We start from the raw sequence: 17604 nt of genomic DNA, 5'->3' as shown, positions 1-17604 counted from the left end.
GTATTTAACCACTATCTAGTAGAGGTTTGAAGAATGTGGTTTAATTAATTCTTACTAGAGTGGTTTCACTGAGAGAAAATTGTGTTAAACCAAATACCACTTTCTGATGAAATGCCAAGTTTGACTGGCAAATAGGGCTGCAGTAACAAAAGGGACTTGAGCAGGACATCTCAGCTAGTTCCACATGGCCCTCTCATTTTGTACTGAGCTAACATTTCTACATGCTGACATTTCTACAGCATTAGCACATTAATTTATAAGTAAAAACCCCATGACCAAACAATCTTAACTTGGGAACTGCTGTGCAAATAAGACATTTATAAATGGTTGCTAAATCTAGGGCAACCCAGCTGGGGTCGTCTGCTCGTTGTGTTTGAACAAAAGCAAATGTAGGGTCAGATCTCTAAGAACAAAGAAATCACACACACCCCCCCTTACAGGTCTGGGCAGGGTGTGCTGGAGAGCAAGACACTGAGAAGGGCTGAACTGGTATTTGGAGCACTAACAATGTCCGGGGAGGGGGTGATGTGGGTGGGCAGATTTGTGAAAACAATAGGAGTGGAATAATCTTTCAGTGTAGTCCACTGCTGGCTATTATGTCTAATTCTGGGTTCCATGCTTCGGGAGGAACAGGAGAAGCTGTATATGGTTCAGAAGAGAGCTACAGGAAAAATGTGAACTCAAGTGCAGGGAGAGATTGAAATCAAACTATGCTGGTGAGGCCCTGGCACAGGTTGCCCAGAGAAGCTGTGGTTGCCCCATCCCTGGAAGGGTTCAAGACCAGGTTGGAGCAACCTGGGCTAGTGGAAGGTGTCCCTGCCCATGGCAGGCGGTGGAACTGGATGATTTTTAAGGTCCCTTCCAACCCAAACCATTCTGTGATTCTATTTAACTCATGAAATTGAATGTTAACAGATGATTTGTTTGTGGTGTTGAGAACCTACAGATGTAAAGAGGATGTAAAGCAGGAAGCTGTTTGCTAAAAGACGAACTTAAAGAGTCCAAAGGCGTGACCTGAAAAAGGATGTTGTCAAGGTAGAAGTGAAATATTACCTTTCCTACAGTGAGGGTGAATAGTTTACCTGGGACACTCCCGAGGTTTGAAGGCTTCAGATAAGATAGAAATTTCTTCTTTTTTTTTTTTTTTTAAATATATACTAGCTTAATCACAAGAGGACTGAATGAACAAGGGTCTGGGAGGACTACGTGTCAGTTATACAGGAAGTCAGATTAACTGCAGTAGGTCCCCTATTCCTAAAATCCATTTATTCTTTGAATTTACAGCTAACCCAGTGAGCTGTCCCCGTACAACAGTGATAATGACTGTGACACACATGAGCAGTGTCTCTCAGGTCCAGAGAACAGACCGTCCAAGCCCTCAGTCTCAGTGAGGGCTGTAACACATCCGTGGATCCTACTGAACTGACCTGCTGCTATTTGCTGTTTTTCTTACAGCTTTGCTATTTGAGGCTGGAGGTGTGAGTCAGACTCAGCCTTCCTCTGCATCTTCAAACTGACAGCTGTTCTTGTGGCATCCTGTGCACTAAAATGATACTGATGGGTAAGTTTTTTCCTTTATTTTGTCAGATACCGCCTTCTGAACGCTGGTGTCATTCCAGAGGGAAAGTTTATTGACAGCAAGAAGGCATGTGAAAAGTTGCTGTCTTCCATTGAGATAGATCACACTCAGTACAAATTTGGACAGACTAAGGTAAAATGTTTAATTTTGCCATGCAATGAGAACATTCATTGCATTGAAATGTGAGCCCAGCAATGAGTGATCTCTGTTCCTTGGCTGCAGGTGTTCTTCAAGGCAGGTTTGCTGGGTGTCCTGGAAGAGATGCGAGATGATTGCTTAGGACAGCTGATCACATGGACCCAGGCTTTGTGCAGGGGATACCTCAGGAGACTTGAGCTGAAAAGAATGTTCGACCAAAGGTGTGTGTCCTCTGCGAGCTCTGATTGCTCAAAGATGGGCTTTATTCACAGTACTGATGGAGCACTTTGGTTTCAGAGAGTCCATCCTCTGCATCCAGTACAACATCCGTGCATTCATGAAAGTCAAGCGGTGGCCCTGGATGAAGCTGTACTTCAAGTTAAAACCTCTCTTGAAAAGTGTGGAAACTGAAAAAGAAATGGCCACAATGAAAGAAGAGTTTGAGAGAACAAAAGAAGAACTGGCTAAATCAGAAACCAAGAGGAAAGAACTAGAAGAGAAAGTGGTGATTCTGGTGAAAGAGAAAAAGGATCTGCAGCTGAAAGTACAGATGGTACGTAATTTAAACCAGATTTGGCTCTTCAGATTACATCAGTTTTGTCTGAGTGTTCAGGAAAGGGCTGAAAGCAAATTCTGTTATTTCATGTTCCAGTCGCTTAATGAGCAGGTGATTTCTGCAAGTGTCAGTGCCAATGTGTGACAATGAAACACATTTCTGTTTTCTGTAAAAGGAAAATGAAAATTTGGCTGATGCTGAAGAAAGATGTGACCAGCTGATCAAAGCAAAATTCCAGCTGGAAGCAAGAATAAGGGAGATAATGGAAAAGCTGGAGGATGAAGAGGAGATAAATGCTGATCTGGCAGCCAAAAAGAGGAAACTGGAGGATGAATGCTCTGAGCTGAAGAAAGATTTTGATGACCTCGAGTTAACATTGTTCGAGGCTGAAAAGGAAAAGCATACCACAGAAAACAAGGTGCTTTTTATTTCTGCTATTTGCATGTTTAATAACATTTGCTCTGTCTGTGTATAGGCTGTAAAGGTTCAGTCAGCTTGAACACTAACAGGAGTTCAAGTATAAGGAAATCCATGGGCCTGGTGTTGAATTTGGTCACAACTGTTGTGCAGGAAAACCAACCCATAATCATACAAAAATTCATAAAATCAAAGTTCAACATTGCTTTGTGACTTCTGAAGGGTTGATATATAAGCAGAGAGATTGTATAGTTTGACCATATAATGCAAGTAAATAAGTCTCTTTGGCAGTCTTTTAATGAGTTCATTGCCTGTGTTCATTGATTATATAAAGGCCAAAATTATTAGTGACTTTCAAGTGTTTTGCCTTACAATAGGTGAAAAATCTGACTGAAGTAGTGACAGGTTTGGATGAGACTGTTGCAAAGTTAGTCAAGGAGAAGAAGACTCTGCAAGAAGCCCAGCAACAGGCTCTGGATGACCTGCAAATTGAGGAGGACAAAGTTAATAACCTCACCAAAGCCAGAATCAAGCTGGAGCAGCAAGTGAACCATGTGAGCATGTTCAACACAAGGAGAAGGGGCAGATTCTTCAGTTGTTCCATCAGTTGTGTTTATATATGTTTCTGTTACAGGTTGAAGGATCTTTAGAACTGGAAAGAAAAGTGTGTGTGGATCTTGAACGAGCAAAGAGAAAGCTTGAGGGAGACTTGAAACTTGCACAGGAAACCATAGTGGATCTGGAGAATTATAAACAACATTTAGATGAAAAATTAAGGAAGTACGAGGAAAAAAATGTGACAAATTTACTATTTGGTTTTAACTGGACATATTTTCTTTTTATTAAAAGAACATTTCCTTCACAGGAAAGACTTTGATTTCAACCAGAAGCAAAATAAAATTGTGGAACGGCAGAATTCAGGTACTCAATTGCAGAAGAAGATCAGAGAATTGCAGGCAAGATACTTCATGTAACTATTTCGTCATTACTGTTTGCTTGTTTAAACTGCAGTACCATGAACAATGCTTGTCCATGGTTTGGCATCGGCTCCATCAGACATGGGGGAAGCAGCTTCTCACAGAAGCCACTCGTGCTTCTCCCCACTACCAAAACCTGTCCACACAAGCCCCATACAACAAGAGAGAGCTGAGATCTAAAGTTACCATGAGTGGATCCATAGGTCCTTTCCTGTTAGTAACTCTTTGCCTACATTGCCAAAACAGTGGAATTTGAAAGGAGTTTGTTTTGCTTATAATCTCCAAAATAAGGGGCTTGGTGTTCTCCTGTGACAAATACACATTAACCTAAGCACTGAATTGCCTGTTCCCTATTTAATTCCTGATGTGCTATTCCCTCATTATTCAGGCCCATGTTGCAGAGCTGGAGGAGGAGACTATGAGTGAGAAAGCGACACGGGCAAAAGCAGAGAAGCATCATGGTGAGCTGGCTCAGGAACTTGAGCAAATCAGAGGAAGCCTTGAAGAGGCTGGAGGAGCCACCACTGCTCAAACAGAACTTAACAAGAAGCGGGAGGCAGAATTCCAGAAGATGCGCCGGGACCTCGAAGAGGCCACGCTGCAGCACGAAGCCACGGCTGCCGCCCTGCGCAAGAAGCACGCGGACAGCACAGCTGAGCTGGGGGAGCAGATCGACAACCTGCAGCGCGTCAAGCAGAAGCTGGAGAAGGAGAAGAGTGAGCTCAAGATGGAGATTGATGACTTGGCCAGGAGTACAAAGACCATTACTAAGTCCAAGGTGTTTCTTTACAAGTTAAATACTTGAATTGCCAATATTTCTGTCTGGTGGGAATTTAATGCCATACAAACACACCTACACAGGTTTCACTTTCTTACTCTCTTTCAGGCTAATCTGGAAAAAAGGTATCGGACCCTGGAAGACCAGATGAGCGAGATGAAAGCCAAATCTGAAGAGAACCAGAGGAATTTGAATGAGATGGTGATACAAAAAGCCCAGCTCCAGACAGAGTCTGGTAAGGAAGGCACAAAGATGTGCTGAGAGGATATGTTTTTCCTTCAGTAGCAAAGAGGTTCTCTAGTGTGTGCCATGAGTGAGACCTAATTGTTCATTGGTACAGGCCCAGGTAACATTAGTAATAAATCAAAGGAAATGAGTTCATGAGGGACACTTTAGAGTTCATGTGCCAGTTGCAAGCATTATTTGCTTAGGTAAATGATTCTCAGAATGATGTGACATAGCTCACTTATTTCATGCAGGGGAACTGCGAATCTGGGACAGTCCAAAATTATTTGAGCAGCCTGTTAGAACTGCCCAGAGTGCACATGTTCACTGTGTGTGCAGCATCTGTTTTGTGTTCCCATCATGGAGCTTGTTGCTGCACCAAACATGCTCCTTTGAACTGTGCGAGTGATGAGTGTGAACACTCCTTGGTCTGGTTGACTACAGGGTCAGACATCCCAAATCCCATCTGATGAAAACAGGAGCCCAAGAGTCTTCCTGACTGGTCCCTCAGTAAGATCCTCTGCTGAGCCAAGAACTGGGAGTGGCCTTCAGGTGCTGTCCCTACTAGGGAGAGATGGGTGAGTGTGTGTGAGTGAGCCGTGGAGGAACACGTGGATGTGCTGTGTTCAGAGTTGCCTAGCACTAATAGTAACAGCTCGAGGCCACTAACTGTAGAAACTTAATTGAGAAAAGTTGTTCCAATAAATATCAGATGTGATTTCCTTTCCTTCTCAGGGAAAAGGAATGTACAACACTTCTAGATGTCATGTGGGAACACATAGACCATAACCAAATTTGTTCTTATTTTCTTCTGAGTGATCTTTTGGAAGTGGTCGTGCTTGCAAGATGATTCTGTGATTCTATGACCAGTTTGTTGTAAGGTCATTGAGCATAGTGCTCAAGGGGAATCTTAGAACAAAACTGAAAACTTGAGAAAAAATGTAAAATGGCTCAGGAAAAATCTGAAAAAAACAATATTGGAGGGCTACAAGAAGTTCCAAGAATTCTAGAGATAATGACATGACCCATAGGCACCTCTCCAAGAAACGAGACAGGTGTCCTTCAGCCCACAGGACAGAGGGTGGTATGGAATATATGTTTTCCAGTTATTGTAAATATTATGAAGTGAAACTTTAGGGCTTACCTTTTGTATCACAGTTTTTGTATCACCAATTATAGGAAGCTGCTAAAGCACTTTTTGTCAGTTCAGCCAGTGTGACAGCATAAAATCCTACTGCTTCAAAATGAAAACTAGGCTTTAAAAGAAAAAATTAAGTGAATTTTCTAAAGCAAATTTGTCTTTAGGAAAAAAAAAATTACAGGATGCTTAATCTGGACAAGTCTGAGAACTTGTCCTCTGTTGTCACAGGTGAACTACGCCATCGACTCAAAGACAAAGAGACTGTAACGCTGCAGCTGTTGAGAAGCAAACAGGCACTTACACAGCAAATGGAGGAACTCAAGAGGCAGTTAGAGGAAGAGATTGAGGTAATGAGAGCTACTGAACACATGCAAGGCTTCAAAATGTGTCAGGGTCTCAGTTCACTTAAAAAACACTTTTGGAAGTGTGTAAGTATTGCCAACAGACTAACAGAATAAAATTACTCTTGAGAAGGATGTGTACAGTGAGCACTGTGTTAAGTTCTTTGCAGATGACTGACATGCTAGAAGTGATTTACGTTTTTAAATTTTAAAACCATAGTCCATGTGATTTCTTTTGCTTCTGTAGCTGCAGGGAAGAAAAGTTACAGCATATGCCAAGGTGGAAGCATCAGTCTTGGTCTTTTCTAGGTGTAGAGCTGAGAAAAGTTGGTGGCAGCTGAAGGCAGCTGCCTGAACACTTATAAAGCCCCAGCCCTTTGCCCTCTGCCCAAGCTACAGTGACCATATTTGAGGTGTGCAGGGTCATGGGGTTGCCTGCCAGTCACAGCCAACACAAATACATAATATTATGGGTAATTTTTAGGCCAAGAACGCCCTGGCCCACGCCCTGCAGTCCGCTCGCCACGACTGTGACTTGCTCCGGGAACAATATGAGGAGGAGCAGGAAGCCAAGGGGGAGCTGCAGCGCGCCCTGTCCAAGGCCAACAGCGAAGTGGCCCAGTGGAGAACCAAATACGAGACGGACGCGATTCAGCGCACGGAGGAGCTCGAGGAGGCCAAGTACGTGGGGAGTGGGATGAGCTGTCCAGATGTTACATATATTGTGCAGGACATAGATCTACTTTTAGTAGCCCAACCTGAATTATTTTAGTGGGATTTGCAATACTCTTAGTTAAAATGACATACATACTGCAATGATTTTTTTCAATCATATGCATGTTTTATTTATGTTCCTTAAGGAAAAAACTTGCTCAGCATCTCCAGAAAGCAGGAGAACAGGCAGGGACTGTGAATTCCAAGTGTGCCTCCTTGGAGAAGATGAATTTGAAGTTGCAGGGGGAGGTGGAGGATCTGACGCTGGACGTAGAGAGAGCAAACACATCAGCAGCTGCCCTGGACAGGAAACAGCAGAACTTTGATAAGGTGATAAGTGAGCACAGTGTCTTTTAAGTGTAGCCCCAGATAAAATAATATTTTCAGTACTAGCAGGAAATAAAACATAATAGCCTCTCCTATTAGGAAAGGCTGAGAGAATTGGGATTGTTCACCCTGGAAGAGAAGGCTTCAGGGTGACCTAACTGGAGCCTTCCAGTACCTGAAGGGAGCTGACAGGAAGGATGGAGAGAGACTATTTACATTGGCCCGGAGTGACAGGACAAGGGGCAATGGCTTCAAACTGACAGAGGGGAGGGTTAGGTGGCTAATTGGGAAAAAATTCTTCCCTATGAGGGCACTGACAGAGGTTTCCCAGAGAAGTTGTGGCTGCTCCATCCCTGGAAGTGTTGAAGGGCAGCTTGGATGAAGCTCTGAGCAACCTGGTCTAGGGGAAGGTGTCCCTGCCCATGGCAGGGGAGTTGGAACTAGATATCTTTGAGGTCTCTTCCAACCCAAGCCATTCTACGATCCTATGATGTCTTTCAGGTCATGGCAGAATGGAAGGGGAAGTATGAGGAAAGCCAGCTGGAGCGGGAAGCTCTCTCTAAAGAATCGTGCTCGCTGGACAAGGAGCTTTTCAAAGTGAAAAATGCCTACAAGGAAAACTTAGATCAGCTTGAAACAATCAAACGGGAGAACCACACTCTCAAGCGTATGTGTTTGGCTCTGGTTTCCCTTTTGCTGCTGGAACAGGCTCCCCAGGGCAGTGGGCACAGCACCAAGGCTGACAGACCTCAAGGAGGGTTTGGCTGATCCTCTGGGGCACAGGGATGCCTGTGCCCCAGAGACTCTTGGGGATGGGCCTGTGCAAGGCTAAGGGTTGGACTCAGTGATCCTTGGGGGTCCCTTCCAACTCAGCACATTCTGTGATTCTGTGATTAGCTGCTCACAATCTTACCACAACAAGGCAGACACTCATGTCTGCAGGACGTGCACTGAGTGACAGGACTCTGTCATTACTGTGCTCTCCATCTTAATGGAGAGTGTCAATGTCTCACCAAAAGTTGTCAAGCAGGTTTGTAAAGTGAAAAAGCTAATAAAGCAAATGTCCTGGCTCTGTAGTATCTGCTGCAGAGACATCAAGGTGCCATTCCCAGGTGAAGGTGATGACCTCAGGAGGCTGTAACAGCTTGTGAAACTGAGATTTACAGATGTACTGAATGCAATGACAGGACCTGTAGGACACTGATGGCCTATCCAGAGACATAACACATGCAGGGCTCTTCCAGGCTCCCTGTAAGGAGGGCTGTGAAACCACACTAATGCCCCACTTGTCCTGCATGACTTGGTTGTGTCTGTTGTTATCTGTACATATTTGCAGACACATATACGACTGTGTACACATGTATGTATGTGTATACATATTTATACATGCAAAAGAGGTGCTGAACGCTGCCACAGAGCATAGAGTTCAGCTCCTCTGGTTGATGTCATTCTTCTCTCACAGAGGAAGTAGCTGATCTGACAGAGCAAATTACTGCAAATGGCAAAATGATCAGAGACCTTGAGAAAGCAAAAAAGCAAGTTGAAGTAGAAAAAAATGGTCTGCGATTAGCTCTGGAGGAGGCAGAGGTGAGTTAGTTTAAATATTACTGGAAAAAGTATAGAGCATGCTAAGCAGCTTTTTGTTCCTTTCCTGGCACTGCCTGTGTGCAATATTGATTGCCACAAACTTTTGGATTTTCTGTGAAGTCACTGATTATGTTCTCTGAAATGTTACCTTCATCTTTGTTTTTATCCTTTTTCTTTTAAAGGCAGCTCTTGAGCATGAAGAGGTCAAAATCCTTGCTGTCAACCAAGAACTAACTCAGATTAAGACGGAGATCAACAGAAAGATTGCTGACAAGGATGAGGAGATCAACCAGTTAAAAAAGAACCATGAAAGGACTGTGGAGACAATGCAGGGTGTTCTGGATGCTGAGATCAGGAGCAGAAGTGAATCTTTAAGGCTGAGGAAGAAGATGGAGGGAGACCTGAATGAAATGGAGATCCAGCTCAGCCATGCCAACCGCCAGGCTACAGAGGCACAGAAACACCTGCACAGCATCCAGGGAGCTCTCAAGGTCTTTGTTTACCTTGTGGTTGATTTATTTTTAAGCACAGTATTCGAGAATTTCGTTAGGACAAAACTGACTCTTCAAATTTAGGACACCCAGCTACACTTGGACGATGCTCTCAGGACCCAGGATGACCTGAAGGAGCAGGTGGCCATGGTGGAGCGCAGAGCAAACCTGCTGCAGGCTGAAGTTGAGGAGCTACGGGCAGCCCTGGAGCAGACGGAGCGGTCGAGGAAACTGGCTGAGCAGGAGCTCCTGGATGCCACTGAACGTGTGCAGCTCCTCCACACCCAGGTAGTTTCCTTTGCTAAGACTGACATATTTTGGGGTCCAGAGGTTCATGGAGTAAGAATGAATAGTAATTTGTGGTCTGTGTGTGTAAGAGACCAAAACCAGACACTCAAAGCCTCTCTCTTTCTTCTTTGTAGAACACCAGCCTTTCTAATACAAAGAAGAAGCTTGAAACTGATATGGCACAAATCCAAAGAGAGATAGAGGATGTTACTAATGAATCAAAAAGTGCTGAAGAAAGAGCAAAGAAGGCAATGACAGATGTGAGGATGTTACTGTGTTTTTCCCTTTGAATTTTCAGGGTTTCCAGAAGCTTTGCTGCTAGGGGTTAATGTAAATACTCCTGTCACGTGTTGTACAAGAACCAGTCTGTGGGCATGGTTGAAAAGGCTACCTGTCAGAAGAGGATTAGAACAACAGGGACCATGTCCTGCTGAGAGATGAGTTATTGGGGCTGTTGCCTTCATTTATGGACTAAACCCACATTTGGTTGGTTGTAAACAAATAACTTTCTTCAGTGCTGCAAGAATGTAATCCACAAAGAAATCCTGCAGTATTGAAACCACTACAGTGGCTAATGTATTTGAATAGTTGTCTTTGCAAAATCCTATTTAACAACTTTTTAAATGAGAATTGTAGATGTCCATTCAAAATTGGTGCTAAATCCTCCCATACAAGGCCTGTGAAGCTCAGCCAGGCCATAGGGCTGGTATGTCATGGAACTCAACCTGTTAATCATTTTTGATGCAGAGGAGCAAACCAAAATCTTAACACTTAAATACATTATTTGGAGTTAAAATAGAAAGAAAACTTTTCCACTTGCTCATGAAAACGAAAAAAAAAACTAAATAAAATCACAGAATCATTAGACTTGGAAAGGATCTCTGGAGATCATCCAGTCCAACTCCCATGCCCAGGCAGGGTCGCCTGGAGCAGGTGACACAGGAATGCATCCATGTGGGTTTGGAATATCTCCAGAGAGGGAGACTCCATACCTTCCCTGGGCAGCTGTTCCAGTACTCTCCATCCTCCATGGAAAGAAGTTCTTCCTCATTTTGATATGGAACTTCTTATTTTATAATAACTTCTATTCTGTTTGAATAATTGAGAAATAGAACATTACAATAAATTATACACACACGCATACACACATATATATAAAATATCTTGTGCCATTATTTTATTCTCACATTTTTCAATATACACTTTTTCAGATATTTTGCTGCCAAAGCAACTTCTTGAATTTTACATTTTTTGTAAGTGACGTCACTCAATATTTCACCAAAATCTTCATTTTATTGTGTAGGAGTCCAATGTCTGAGAGCAAACTAAATCCTAGTTTGTCTTAAATAGCATAGATTCTTTTAAACTACTTTGTGCCTTGTGGCAGTAGCCCTCCAGGCTGTTGTGGCAAATAGCAGGGCACTCACTACAGCACAGCACCCACCACACTCCAGGTGTTGAGCACAAGAGCCTGTTCCCAGGCTGTGCCGTGGCTCTGGCTGTGCCCTGTGTGCAGGAGAAGGAATTAGACACTTTCCTCATTTCTGTTGGCATTTAGAGGAATATTTTGCTTAAATGACTCCAGGTTTGCTCTGCTAATCCCACCTGAGACATCAGTGAGTCCGTGCCCTGTGGACCTCTTTTCTGTGCACTTGGGAAATCCCAAACTGCTGTGTCAGGAGATGCCTCCTGGCTTCGTGGCAAAGGGCTTTCCTTGACCTTCCCTACGGACATCTGGACAGCAATTCCTAACTCCCAGTGCTGTTTCTTGCTTTCAGGAGGATTCACTTGTAGCCTCTTTTGTCTTCAGAATTAAAGAACCTGATACTCTCCTGCTAAGGTGAAGAGAATTGGTTGCTTCCTCCAAAGTAATTGTATCTCAAAATGGAAAAAGCCACCCCCCAGCTCCTCTGTTTCCTGTTCTTCCCAATCCATGAAGCTGAGTCAGGGCAGGCTCAGGTTGAATCTCAGGAAAAGGTTCTTCTTCCAGAGGGTGGTTGGGCACTGCCCAGGCTCCCCAGGGCAGTGGGCACAGCCCCAAGGCTGTCAGAGCTCAAGGAGTGTTTGGACAGCTCTCTCAGGGACATGGTGGGATTGCTGGGGTATCTGGAGGGCCAGCAGTTGGACTGGATGATCCTTGTGCATCCCTTCCAATTTGGAATATTCTGTGATTCTATGATTCTGTGGCACCTTGCTGGCAGTGGAGGTCACAGTGTGACCATACAGTGGGACAGAGCATTTACCCTTTCTGTCATTCCAGCTCTGCGTGTGCAGCAAGACAGTCTTGTCCCATCCTTTTTCCTACTATTTTCTGTCATGTTTCTGCCACTATCATGTCACGCAAAAAAAATGAAGCAGGAAATGGAGTGGCAGGAATGGTCATCAGGAAACAGGAGTAAATGCTCCACTGGTACACAGCACGCACTGTTCCTTCACATTCCTCTGGTTTCTTGTGTCATCTTCCTCCCAAGGCGACCATGATGGCAGAAGAGCTGAAGAAGGAGCAGGACACCAGTGCCCACCTGGAGAGGATGAAGAGGAACCTGGACCAGACGGTGAAGGACCTGCAGCACCGTGTGGATGAGGCCGAGCAGTTGGCCCTGAAGGGAGGCAAGAAGCAAATCCAGAAGCTGGAGGCCAGGGTGAGTACCACAGCTGAACATGGGAGTCAGAGACATCTTTCTTCTCCAAGTCCTATGTGAGTCTTGCTTAAGGTAATTGTTGATTAATTCACCAGATCCAAGAATTAGAAGCTGAGCTGGAAGAAGAACATAAACAATCTGCAGAGGCTACGAAAAACATCTGCAAATATGAGCGGCATGTCAAAGAGCTCACTCTCCAGGTGGGTAAAAATAGAAAGCAATTCTCCTGATGTTTTGTCTCCCAAGGACATGTAATTGCATATTCTCTTTACTCAGAATGAAGAACACAGGAAGAACATGATGATGTTACAAGATCTGGTAGATAAACTGCAGATGAAAATCAAATCCTACAAAAGACAAGCTGAGGAAGCTGTGAGTCACTAAACTGAAACAAATACTTATTTACCAGTTCATAGTACCGTCAGTTTAAAAGCTGGCTCTGTGCCTCAGCATGTTGCCAGATGGTTTTTAATTTATTTTTTGTTTTGCAATTTCAGGATGAACAGGCCAATATTAATCTCTCCAAATTGAGAAAAGCACAACATAAGATAGATGAGGCTGAGGAAAGGGTAGCTATTGCTGAGAGCCAAGTAAACAAGCTCAGAGCCAAAGCCCGAGAAGGCCCTGCTACAAAGGTAAGGCTTCACAGCAGGAGGCAGGTGTATAGTTGTGCTGTTTGCTCAAGCAAGTTGAGCAGCAGGCTTGTGCCTTGCCAGTGGGTACAGCCATCATTCAAAAGGACAGCTCTGGAAGGGAGGGACTTTTGAAGAAAAGCTGAGAGGGTTGGGGTTGTTCCGCCTGGAGAAGACAAAGCTCTGAGGAGACCTTATTCTGGCCTTTCAGTATATAAAAGGGACTTATAAGAAAGACAGTGAAAGACTTTTTAGGAGAGCTTTTAGTGGTAGGGCATGGGATGATGGTTTTAAACTGAAATAGGGTATGTTTAATTAAATAAATTGAACATAAGGAAGAAATATTTCATCATGAGAGTGGTGAGGCCTTGGCACAGGTTACCCAGAGATGTTGTGGATCCCCATCACTGGAAATGTTCAGGCTCAGGTTGGATGGTGCTCTGAGCAACCTGGTCTTTCACTGGAAAGATGTTCCTGGCCATGTCAGGAGTTTTGGACCAGATGATCTTTGAAGGTCCCTTCCAGCTCACAACATTCTGTGAGCTATGATTCTCTGCCTCTGGCATTTCAGGCTCTGGTGCTGAGCATTGCTTTGTGGCTGATTTCATCCGATTAGTTTCAGATTTAAGGAGCTACTTCATTAAGTGAAAATAATGTAAGTCAACCTAACTCTGACCATTCCTAAAACATCCCTTCTGTGAGCCTTAGGCAGAATTAGCATTCTGACTGAGAAAAGAGCAGCAGCTCTGTGTCTTTAGCTGAACTTCCCAGGCAGTTGTCTATCTCTAACCCAAGACTGGCACAAGATCTGGAGCTACCTTTCCTAGTGTGATCTTTTGACTGCACTAGTTTAGCATAGTTTGTGGCTGGAGGTAAAAAACCCCAGTGCATGTCTTGGAAAAACTACTAGGGCCTAGAGCACATATCCAGGAAATGGAGAACCTCAGCTCCAGACCGCTTTCTGCAGCATTTTCACTCTGGAAGAGATGTTTTCTCCTGAAGGATCTGGCCTGGGACTCAACAGACACTTTTGTTTCTGCCAGCTTTCACTGTCACCTAATGCTCTGCAGCAGGAAAAGGCTTTGACTCCTCAGTGCTTGCCAGGATATCTTGCCAAGAAGCAGGGGACACACTAGGGAGGTTCAGTCTAGGTTCTTCCAGGTGTCTCTAGACATGAGACTACTTTATAAAGGGAATGTTCAATCTCTAATTAAATTGGAAGCCTAGACAGTGGCAAGATTTCAGGTATCTCCTATTGGACATGCTTAGGTAAAGACAGATTGAGCAGACTGACTATGGGCCACTCTCTGCAATCTGCTGCAGGTTTAGATCCTCCTTTGAGTTACCTGATACTGTGCAGTATATACTGAGCATAAGTTCGTGGCACAAGTTCTGGTAGGCCTAAAAATTAATCATTGTGATGCCTAAATCTTTTAAGCCCTTCCATGCTATAGACTCATTTTTGGAAATGCTGGTATACTCCTTATCCCAGAGGGTGGGGGTTGTTTAAGCAATGCAGCATGAAAGTAGCGCTTCAGGAAAGCCAACAGATGTGTTTGTGCATTTGAACCCATCAGTCCAACAGCATGACGTGTGGTGATGTGTTACAGACACCACTGCCTTGGTCTGGTTTCCACTTGCACATCCTACCTGGATGGTGCATTGGGATGGATGATTTCAGGGATCAAAAGACTCATCTGGACACGTGTAGACTGAACAAAGCCTCTCCTTTCCAGGTGGTGTTAGGAACTGAAAAATGAGCTTCCTCTGGGATAACCAGAACTTCCACAAAGTATCTTTCCAGCTGTGGATTTGCAGTAGCTAGAGCTACACTCGTAGGAAGTAATCTTCTATTTGTTTGTGAACACAAACATTTTCTGCCACTGCTGCTGTACCAGTGTCAATAAAATAGATACCTGCAACTTCAGATGCTCCAAATGTGGATGTTCAAATGAGAGTCATTTTGTTGCTAAGCTTAGCATAGTCAAAACTGTGTGTTCGAGTCTTACTGCTGCCATGATCAGTTTGACCAATTTTATCCTGAATTTAAAACCTAGATGTTTGACAGGTTTCCTCCTCACCTTCTGTTTGGAAGCAGGTATCCTGACCTTGTTAAATGAAGCTGAAAATACAGTACTGTACAAACAGATGTGGTATATCAAACATGCAATGTGAACAAAATTACAGGGCTCGTGCTTAGTTACACTGCTGTACTTCTGCATGGGAGAATGAGACTGGTGCAGCCTGTGAGCCCACAGCCATCTGTGTGCATTGCAAACTGAGTGCTTAGAATCTCCGTATAGTCAAACCACCTGTCAGAAAGTTGGCCCAATTCTGACCTACCAAGTGTTGCAGCTCAAAGCAGAGCAGGACTTGAACTTACGTGTCTTATGTGCTTGTTCCCATGGAAATGGTTATCAAATGCTCTGCAGTGCCAGCAGCAAAGTCTGAGTAGCTGCCTGAAGCTCATCTCCCCAGTGGCACTGGGCACCATAATTCTGCTTGGTGTTTCCCAAGGACAAAGATGCGTTCAGCTACTTTGTGGTGAATGTATGGTATAGTTGAAACTGCAGGATTTCAGGTAGGGAGAAAACCCAGCAGACTGCTGAGAAGACATCCCTGGAAGGGCTGGAGAGTGAACGGGATACCTTTGGGCAGACATTCCAGTGCTCTGAGAAGTTGAATTAATTTGTGCATAGCACCAGGCACTGTGTCAAATAGGATGCTGACACTGTTGGGAAGTTCTAGGTGAGTGCTTCTCATCTATGTGCCTAGGAAAGGTATATCAAAATGGGTCTCCTTATCTATCTCGAGGACACAGACAGGCAGTGCTCAGGAAGGAGTCTGGCCTGCTTCTGCTGACAAGTAACGAGGATGGGAGAGGAGAAACCCAAGATGTTCTGTCACTCCTGTCTGAAAAAGAGTGATGGATGTCACATCTTTCTCAATTTTCAACTACAAAAAGGTTAATAAAGGTTAATAAAATCAGCAGACACCTGTCCCTCCCATGACACCTTTGAAGGTTTCACCATGGCTCCCTGTCAGACACATTTTTTTTCATTCCTCTTCACCCAGTGCACTCATGCTCATTGACAAAGAGCCAGGATGGCCCTATTGCCAGGCTGAGCAGCATTTGGGGTTACTGATCTCCCCTCTTACCTTGTTCTCCAGAGATCTGTGAACTAATGCCCTAGTTACAATTGATTTTTTTACATTTCCTTGAGAGCATTTGATAATGATTATTATGCAATGGCCCAACTTTTCCTACTACTTTCCAGAAAATAACCTAATGAAATACTGAATTGATAAGATGCAAGATCTTCGGTTTGTCTGAGAAATCTGGAACTTTAATAAACCTTATCAGTCAGTCTAGCCATAGTTTCCCCAAAAACTGTCCCCACACCATGATCCTTTCGAGACAGGCCTCCATCCACTATTATGGGCTTGTGATTTTGGGGAATCAGAATTGAGTGTTAGTTTTCACACCCATTGGGATATATCTAGGTGTGTTGCTCTTTTTCTTTCCTGTGGGATGACTTCTGTTTCAGTTCCTGTTGCCTGGAAGCAGCTCTTTCCCAGGGGAATTCCTGCACCTTGTTCTCAGCAGCTCATGGCACAGTGCTGTGCTTCAAGATGGAATCCCAAGTCCTGCTTTGCTCTTAGGCCATGTCACTGATCCTACTCCACCACGTCAAATGCCTGGTTACCCAGTGCAATAATCTACTTCATAAACCTGTAGAAAAAGAGTTGTAATTTGCTTAGGAGCAGCCATGCAAAACCAATGGGAAATTACTAACTGGTAGGTAAGACTAGCAACCCTAATGAGACTGGCATTACTCATTTCAGAGTGTCCAGGCATCAGCATGGCATTATCATGTAATCCCAACCCTCTTTCCTGCTTTTGGTACTAAGTTTGCTGTTTTGCTCTTGCCCCAGCTATACCATCCCTGGTCCTCTGAGACCTCCCCCACCTGCTCAAGCAGAGTGGGCAGAGCACAGCAGCCTCAGCAATTCCTGCAAGGCTCTGCAGGGATGTGACTTTAGCAGGATAACTCCTACCCTCACTACACCAGCTCCTTTCTGCTGGCAGTGCAGCTCTCCCCCATTTCATAAAGGGGTTAAAGTGTGGGCTCTGGGTCATGTTGGGGTTGGCTGGATGGCAGTGTCAGAGCCTGGCTCTCCCACCTGCACCTTGAGCCCCCAGGCTGACTATAAACAGAGACCATGGTGCCTGCGTTGGCATAACATGCCGTGTGTGCGGGTCTGGCTGGTTTGGAGTTGAGGATCCTGAGAGCAGGACTGCAGATCTGGGCTCTGGGCTCAGGGCCTGCTGGCAGCAGTGCAGCTCTGTGGGAAGCCTGTGGTGCGCTTTGAACTGTACCGATGGTGCGTGATAAGAAAATTGGAAGAAATGCCTGGCCACGGGCACAAACCTTCACAGCTCGAGTTACTGTGAGGGAGTTTAGCCAGTGCTGATGGTTCAGAGCAGCACAAGTGTGAACATTCCACTGCTGGAGATGCTCAGAGAAGCACACAACCCATCCCAGAGCCTGCCACAGCAGGGACCAGGTGCTAAGGCCCTGGGTGAGTCTCCACCTGGCAAGGTGCTCTGCAGGAACCTGAACCACATCACATGGCACCAAATGGAGTGAGGGGAAGCCTTTATAACCAGCCTGACCTTTCAGCGAGCAGCCAAGGGGGGACTGTGCACAGCGCCCACAGCCTGTGTTGTGCTGTGTTCTGAGAGACACAGGGGGTGCCCAGTGAGCGC

General features: G+C 44.6%; 1 protein-coding gene across 1 annotated transcript in view; it reads left to right on the top strand.

Moving 5' to 3' along the window:
- The window catches only part of LOC113989611 (myosin-3-like), a 48921-nt gene that overhangs the window by 14726 nt on the left and 16591 nt on the right, over window positions 1-17604 (top strand). Inside the window, exons 20-40 of the mRNA XM_039384052.1 lie at window positions 1588-1711; window positions 1802-1938; window positions 2015-2270; window positions 2449-2691; window positions 3068-3244; window positions 3325-3470; window positions 3556-3646; window positions 4056-4445; window positions 4554-4680; window positions 6040-6158; window positions 6637-6833; window positions 7013-7196; window positions 7695-7860; window positions 8656-8780; window positions 8963-9271; window positions 9356-9559; window positions 9694-9819; window positions 12031-12201; window positions 12297-12401; window positions 12478-12573; window positions 12699-12836. Coding sequence (XP_039239986.1) covers window positions 1588-1711; window positions 1802-1938; window positions 2015-2270; window positions 2449-2691; window positions 3068-3244; window positions 3325-3470; window positions 3556-3646; window positions 4056-4445; window positions 4554-4680; window positions 6040-6158; window positions 6637-6833; window positions 7013-7196; window positions 7695-7860; window positions 8656-8780; window positions 8963-9271; window positions 9356-9559; window positions 9694-9819; window positions 12031-12201; window positions 12297-12401; window positions 12478-12573; window positions 12699-12836 — 3631 coding nt within the window. The remainder of the gene's footprint in view (window positions 1-1587; window positions 1712-1801; window positions 1939-2014; window positions 2271-2448; window positions 2692-3067; window positions 3245-3324; window positions 3471-3555; window positions 3647-4055; window positions 4446-4553; window positions 4681-6039; window positions 6159-6636; window positions 6834-7012; window positions 7197-7694; window positions 7861-8655; window positions 8781-8962; window positions 9272-9355; window positions 9560-9693; window positions 9820-12030; window positions 12202-12296; window positions 12402-12477; window positions 12574-12698; window positions 12837-17604) is intronic.

The sequence above is a fragment of the Pipra filicauda genome, unplaced genomic scaffold (assembly GCF_003945595.2).
Source record: "Pipra filicauda isolate LSUMZ 115617 unplaced genomic scaffold, ASM394559v2 scaffold337_size785800_pilon, whole genome shotgun sequence".
Taxonomy (NCBI): domain Eukaryota; kingdom Metazoa; phylum Chordata; class Aves; order Passeriformes; family Pipridae; genus Pipra; species Pipra filicauda.
Note: the sequence above shows the minus strand (reverse complement) of the source record. Positions and strands in the feature narration are given on the sequence as shown.